The sequence below is a fragment of the Chanos chanos genome, chromosome 1, assembly GCF_902362185.1.
Source record: "Chanos chanos chromosome 1, fChaCha1.1, whole genome shotgun sequence".
Taxonomy (NCBI): domain Eukaryota; kingdom Metazoa; phylum Chordata; class Actinopteri; order Gonorynchiformes; family Chanidae; genus Chanos; species Chanos chanos.
In genome coordinates, this window is record NC_044495.1 from 36,841,124 (window position 1) to 36,848,881 (window position 7,758).

The 7,758-nt window shown below is 40.7% G+C and overlaps 1 protein-coding gene across 1 annotated transcript; it reads left to right on the plus strand.

Moving 5' to 3' along the window:
* Positions 1-1,134: 1,134 nt before the first annotated feature.
* LOC115823274 (olfactomedin-4-like) lies at positions 1,135-4,640 on the plus strand. The gene is made up of 5 exons (XM_030787353.1): positions 1,135-1,194; positions 1,448-1,567; positions 2,342-2,560; positions 3,246-3,399; positions 3,811-4,640. Exons 1-5 carry the CDS (start codon positions 1,135-1,137, stop codon positions 4,638-4,640), a joined length of 1,383 nt encoding a protein of 460 aa, XP_030643213.1.
* The last annotated feature ends 3,118 nt before the right edge of the window (positions 4,641-7,758 follow it).

Sequence of the window (7,758 nt, forward strand, 5' to 3'; positions counted from 1 at the left end):
TGCTTCATCAGTTACAGATGAAAATCATTTTTGTCTGTATGGGTTGTGGAATAAGAGAGATTTTAAGTAGCGATTCCATTCCACCTATAAAAAAGATGTTGATTAAAAGAAAAAAAATGTTCAAAGAACCATGACAGAGGTGTAATCAACATATAGAACATACACAACTCAATTTTGTCATCATGAATGAACCATTAGAAATACTTCAAAAGTAAAACAAAATCCAAACCTAGAGGCCACTCATTTTTTAAAGTTCTTCTGGGATAAAGATTTGAGCTGTTTTTTTGTTTGTTTGTTTGTTGATTGGTTTATTTGTTTGTTTTTTTTATGAGGGGTGAATTTGAAGCAAAGCACTAAATACATGGAACAAAGACCTACTGAGGGAGCATTAGTTCATGTCAGTTACACTTTTTTGCTTCATAGGAGTCGCTGGAGAATATTGTCCTTTCCTTCAGGAAGAGGTATTTGCTGTAAAATCATTTCTGAACATGGTACATGTAACAGTTTTTTTTTTTTAAACTACTGAGGTTTGCATCAACACATACTGTCCCACAGACATCCTGTCACATACACATCTTGTAGGCTTAGGAGTAAATCTAATTAAGAATATATAATAACCCTGCATTTAGAATTTTGAAAATAAAAAAAGTTTATTGCCGTTTTGTTTACAGCTTACAGAATGATCACTTCATAATAATGGCACGTTGGATCTTTATCAACAAGATGTTGTGGTCTTTTCATATCATCACACAAAACAACAACATCTATATCATGAAGATGCCAGGGTTAGATGTTGGCCAAATGTTAACGCTGAGAGTGTGAGGAGAGGGGTGTAGGCAAAGTAAGAATGACTCTTAAATATTGTTGTGGTTATTATGAAACTTACAACACGTTGCCACAAACAGACATTGTTAAATTTGAGGAACCTGGGGCTTGCTCAACCTCAACCACATTTGCTTGATAGTGACACTACATTGTACACTTAGCTGTTTTGACAGCTCGCCCAATACACACAGTCAACTTAAAAAAAAAAAAATTGCTTCAGGTTATATTTCCAAAACAGCACTGTTCTCAGACTTCTCTTTCAGCCTCTGTGTAGTGTTTGGTGTTTTCGGTCTCTCTCTTCAGGTTGACATGGGGCTCCTGCTGCTCTCCATATGTAAGGTTGTTGGAGTGCTGTCCATACTCTCTCAGGCAAGAGAAATGAACCAAAAAAAGATTTGTTTAAAAAAATTCTTCATAAAGACTTTATAAAACGTGCTTCTTTTATTTTTTCTCATTTTGTCAGTGCAAGTGACGAGTATCTGTTTCTGTTACATGCCTTTATAAATATAGCAGAAAATCAAAAGAGTTAATTAAGTCAGCACTAAAGGTTCAAATTTTAATTTAAAAGGATACAGAAAGCGTATTTACGCACAGTATTTGTGCATTCTATGATTCACCACAGACTGTGAGTGCTAAGGACTGTGTGTGTGAGCTGAAGAACACAAAACGATTTCCGATGGAGCAGCTGGAGAAAGTCGAAAGGATTGCTTCCAGATGCACCAAAGACATCACGTCACAACAGGTACACACACCTTTTCATTGATTTTACACTCTCTGCTCTGTGAGCCTCCTCATGTTAAGCATACCAGATATCCATGCATTTTTTGTAATAACTGATTTCCGTGATTACAAGCAGTTCTCAGTAGCCTACTCTCTCTTTTCCAAAGACTATTACTACAGTAATGACAAAATATGTGTCATACAAAAATACCACTGCTTGTATAGCTGTTATAACATAAAAGACTTTTCATTGTGAAAATACAGAGGTAACTCATAATGTCATCACATCTCTGTTTAAATTGTCCCATCAGATGTTGTGATCTTATATTCCACAGACAGTGCAAAATGTACAGCGTGTTCCTGTCACTTGTGCTTTTTTCCCAGGGAGCCAGCAGGCAAACAAACAAACAAACAAACAAACACTCTCTGTATTATCTTATAAGATCATTTCATAAATTATAAATTGTATAAGCTAATATAAAATGATTTGCTATGTAAGAAATGCCTTTTTCAGTATTAGTCAGTTTCTACTTGATAATATGAAAAACATCACTGTTGTCAGTCAAAAAATGCACTTGTTAGATTTCTTCAATTTTATTCTGATAGAAAAGATTTTAAAGAACTACAAACTATTCATGAAGGACCTATGGATTCAGATTAATCGACTGGTTGGTTTATTAATTGATTGGTTGACTGGTTGATTAATTGATTGACTGGTTTGTAGCTTAACTGACTGATTTTTAATTTTATTTATTTGCTGTTTTTACTAACTGAGCCTGTTCTTTCCCTGCTGCAGTTATCAGAGGTGGACGCTCAATTGCTGGGACTGAATCATCGTCTCAGACAGCTGGAGAAGGACGTGGAGGTGTTGGAACGTGAAGATGATGGTGACCTGTATGGTGCCGTCTCTCTGCGCATCATTGAGATTGAACTTGCAAACATCCTAGAGCTTATGGAGAAGCTCAACACCACCCGTCTTCATCACCGGAGTCTGAGCTCCAACGCTCTCAGAGAGGTGAATTAATTTCTGGCATCAGATTCCCAGATTCCTCCGATTCTCAGTTCTTCTGTGTCTATTTACATTTTTCCATGATAAAGCTATTAGTCACTTAGCATGGAGCAAGCATATGTATATATGCAAGCATATATATACCCATACTGTTATTGTTCACACGAGACAGGCTCATGTAGCAGACTGGTTTGTGTTTGTTAATAAGTGCTTCCTTTTTGTTGGCTCATTTGGACACATGCCTAGTATGAACAATTTAGGGTGTAAAGGTAGATTTATGTCCAGCATATTACATATTGCATGCAATACATCCCTCCAGAACTTTGTAATCTCCTCGCACTTGTTCACCCTTAATGCATGTGCTTGGGATATTTTCGTTAAATTTGTGCAGTTTGACTGGAGTTATATATGTGCACATTAGCCAGTTAACTTGTAATAGCCTTGTATTCACGTTTGAGTATGGGTCTCCAAGCATACGGTACCCCACTCCTCCCAGGAGATCTCCTCCTGCATATCCTCCCTCCAGGCATTCAGCTGGCCCACAGAGGACTCAGTAGAACCTGAAACCAACATGTTGTACAAAAAAGAAACTTTCCCTTTGCTATACAAATGTTCAGAAATTGCTTCCTCCAGAGTAGACAGTAAGGGTCTGTGTCACATGTTAATATTAAGTGCTCTTTCCTCAATTCAGTTGCAGACCATGAGAGAAGAGATGAAAGAGCTGGAGGCATACGATTACATGCAAGTGGTAAAAAAACAGAGGGAGAACCAACGTTTAAAGAGGGAGCTTACAAAGTGCAGGGATGACCTGGAGGCAACACCCCCACCTCCTACACCTGAGCCAGGTAATATTCAGACAATGTTCTGTTCATTTTGTTTTTCAAATGATCTTTTTGTAGCAACATTCTGAAACCACTTAGTTGTAGTCCAGTATTTAAAGAGGTGACAAGCTTGCATTCATCATCACAAATACAAATGTCTCCATATTCTGATTTCTGTACTTTGAATAGATAAGGGCAGTATAGTGAATGCACTCAATGACATCAGGGATCCGAAATAGTTCTGAAATGAATTTGAGAAATTCCTGTTAGATCGCTCCTCCTCTCAGGACTCATTAACTTAAATAGTGTGGAAAAGGCACAATTCTTTTTTCCTACAAGGGGAGGAATCAGAAAATTTATTCCTCAGCTACTAAATTTGTACCATTTATGACGTGAGGGAGTTTCAGCTTTTCTGTTTTTTTGTTCTTCTTGTAGGTCACTGCCCTCACGGTCGCTTGGTGAACGTGACAGGACCCAAAACCAACACAGGCACCGAGTATGGAACATCCTACTCTTATGGTGCATGGGGTCAGGATGCAAATCCACCTGCAGGGAAAGAGAACTGGTTCTGGCTGGTGGCACTCACCAGCAGTAACGTGTATGCCAACTACATCAGTGAGTACAGCAGTCTGAGTTCTCTGATTGCTGGTGTGAAGGTCAGAAACGTGGTCATCGCCTCTTCCAACCCCACCACCAACACCATCCAGGGACCCAACGTGGTCATGTACGGTGAAGCACTTTATTACCAGTGTTACTATTCACCCTCCATCTGTCGCTTCAGCATGTCCCTGCAGAAAGTCACCACTGTTTCCCTGCCCAAAGATTCAGGGTACTACAACAGCTACCCTTTCTGCCACCTAGGAGCCTGTTACAGCTACACTGACTTGGACCTGGCCACTGATGAGTCTGGCGTCTGGGTTATGTATTCAGCACCAAACAACTTTGGCAATGTGATCATCAGCAAGGTAGAGGCCGGGAGCCCTCCGGCCCTGGGCCGCACATGGAACACCTCTTTGCACAAGCGCACGGCCACCAACACCTTCATGGCATGTGGAGTTCTCTATGCCACACGTTACCTGGACAAAGAAACAGAGGAGATCTTCTACTCCTTTGACACAGTGACTGGCCAGGAGCGCTATGACCTGCACATTCACATCAAAAAACCATACACCAACATCCAGTCCCTCAACTACAGCCCTCGAGATCAAATGCTGTATGTCTACAGTGATGCGTACCTCCTCACGTACAATGTCATATTTGAATAAGTTTGCTTTACCTTTCATGGCTTTATATGACTTAGCAAGCTGAACCCTGTTTGAAATTGATCATCCTGCATAAGCATCAAACTACAGCACAGAGATTTAAAATGATAATGCTTTAACATAAACCTTAATAAAAGATATGCAGCATATTTTGCTTTGTTATTTTCTTTTCATAGACTGATACCAAGGTTCAATATCTGAAGAGTTTTGATGGAAAGACTAGTCACTGATTTTAGTCTCTCCTCATAAGACAAATCACTAATTTTAGTCTCTCCTCATTAGACAAATCACTGATTTTCAGCTGTGCTTTGCACACTCAGAAGTCCCTCTAGGTTGCACTTCTTTTATTATTACACAACCAGTCTTCAAATTTTTCACTTTTTAAGCACCGTTCCTGAATGAACAGAGGAGAAAATCTTATCCGTAATGCTTTTCAAACATGCTCACTCCCTTTGGTCTGCAGTAGCTGCAGCAGGGCCATCATTCCACATATTCCATATAAAGAACTAAAAATTGTCTGCTGAGTAGTCAGTTATATTATCAGACTCTTTGCTCTTCAAAGACCGGACGCTGAACTCATTCAGCAACATAAGGTCCATTTAAAAGAAGAAGGCTCTGTGTTGTTCTCATTATTTTCTTTATTTGATATATGTTCATTACACAGACAGTGACATTTTACATGAACACTTTACTTTTATTCATGACAAAACTGGTTAGAGTCAATCCTATTATCTCCATAGACATATCTTAGTATTGGGGAGGAAAACTCCCAACAAAACCAGGAAACACAATAAATTATTGCTCAATACAAAACAATGGCTAAATGTAATTATACTATTATAATGAGTAATAGTAATAATTTGAAGAAAAACCTCACAGGAAAAGATGTACCACAGGCAAATTAAGTACCATCAAAATATGCATATATAAAAAGAAGAGCTCGGGGGAGGTATAGGAATTCCACGACACAAGGACAGCGTTGGAGACCTTCCTCATGTGGGTGAGCTCTAAAAACAGCGAGTATCTACAGCGCATGGGGTTGTGGATAGAGGAGAGGAGTGAGAGAGGCAGATTTTGTCAAAGCATTAGAGGCAAGATGGGAGGATGGGGAGTGGGGGGGACAGGGCACTAACGATACTTTACAGCACTTTAAAAAGGGACAAAATACATTCGGGGGGGTTTGCCCCTAGGCAGTCATGGAGCTGTGAGAAAGTCGGGGAAACTGAAGAGGATGAGGTTCAGTGGCATGCTCTTCGTCTCTCAATATGTCGTGAAAAAAAGACGCTAGCCGCGTAAACACAGGACGAAACACAACCACACAAGCATGCTTCAGCATGCCGCAAGTGCATGCATGCGGGGTGGGGGGGTGGGGGGGTGGGGGGGGGGGGGTGCCCAAGTTTATTTCTTTTTTTAAAAAAAGGGGGAGACCCAAACCATGTCCTTTCCCCTTGCCTCTTCTCCTCAGATGTTTTGCACATAAAACACCTTCCTCCTTTCTCCCTGCTGCTCTCTCCTGACGGCACGTTTTGCACCCCTTAAACTAAAATTTCTTTTCCTTCTCTTTGATACTTCTTATTCTTATGTGTTTTTTTTCTCTCTCTCTCTCTCTCTTTCCTTCTTTTTCTTTTCCTCTCCCTTTCATCTTTCACATTTCTTTCCATAACAGACATTTCTGTATTTTTACCAACTCTTCACGTAGATTTGTACATTATTTACAATAGATGCTTTGAGCTTGAGACTAGTGATGGAAAGACAGTGATGAAAACCATAAATGGAGACCTATGCGCTTAGCCCTTTTTGGGGCGACTGGACGTGTCTGTGAGGGGCGGGGCACCTTATGATATTTAAAGGGGGCGGGGTTTTTTGGGTGGGTGGGGATTGCCCTACATTCCGAGCGTGGAGCAAGAGAGCTCCAAAAAGCCCCGTCCCTTACAGACAGAAACACAGGAAACACCCCTGTAGTGGTGATGGTATCACTTCGTCCTCCATGACGGAGAGAGACGTGAGTCTGACATTCAGGTGAATGGTAGAGAAAAGTCAATACTGAAACGTTAATAAGAACTGTAATGAAAGACTGTGGTTCCAACTTTTTTCTAATTGGTCCAATCAATGTCTTGCTTCAGTTTGCGAGCAGCAGTACAAGCCAGTCATCTCAAGGTTGCTATTCTCAGTACTATCTGCCGTAACATTAAGGGTTAGCTGTTTATGAGTTAGTTTTGATTGAAGTTGTCACCCTGTGTATTGAGAGCCAATGATAAAGCTGTACAGTGGACACTGGCCAGAATATTGACCAACTGCAATGACGGTGTCCGTATTAAAGATACAGTATAAATGTGCGGACTGTTTGTGTGTGTGTGTGTGTTTTTGTGAGGGTTTCTTTTTTTTACTTGTTTGTTTTTTGCATTATTGATTATAAAATTATAGGTAGAGAAGTTCAGTATGAATGAATATGGGTTTTTTTTTTCTGTTTTTGCGTTCGTGTGCCTTTGTTTGTTTCTGTGTGTTTGACTGTGTGTGTGTGTGTGTGTGTGTGTGTGTGTGATGGGGTCCCGTTCCCACACAGAGCCCAGCCCTCATGGTGTGTATGTGAGTGCAGCTTTGGTATTTTCTTCATGTTAGGGGCTGGGTGCTGTAGGAGAAAGGAAAGCCAACATTTCGGGTCTGAGCTGTGAGACTTGTCCTAAACAACCACTCTGTATTTGACTGACTAACCCCCACCCCCACCTCCCGAACCATTACTACAAAATGACTGTACCCTCAATGAATCAACAGCCCCCAATTCCATTACCTCCACAGAATACCCATTTGCAAATGACCCTACCACTGTTGAGGAAAACCCTCAGGTGAATGACTTCCCCTTAAATAATTACACCACTGCCTATGACCATACCACAACCCTGGATAAGAACACCATGCCGCCCAGGGACCATGTCCCTCCCCTTTATGATAACTCCATTCCCATCCCACAGGTTCTGCCTCAGCTCTCAGGCCCGGTTTGGTTTGGGTAAGAGTGTGATTGTCATTCAGGAAAAAGACCATTCTGAACTGATACCAGGCAGAACCACTCCCTTGTGTGGGTTGAAGTTACTGTAGAGATGACCTTGGAACTTAATTGTGCTGA

Excerpts from the sequence above, each read along its gene's own strand:
- LOC115823274 (XM_030787353.1), top strand. The coding sequence starts at position 1,135 with ATGGGGCTCCTGCTGCTCTCCATATGTAAGGTTGTTGGAGTGCTGTCC. Across the intron at positions 1,568-2,341 it reads AAGACATCACGTCACAACAG|TTATCAGAGGTGGACGCTCA; the intron begins GTACACACACCT and ends TCCCTGCTGCAG. Across the intron at positions 3,400-3,810 it reads ACCTCCTACACCTGAGCCAG|GTCACTGCCCTCACGGTCGC; the intron begins GTAATATTCAGA and ends TTCTTCTTGTAG.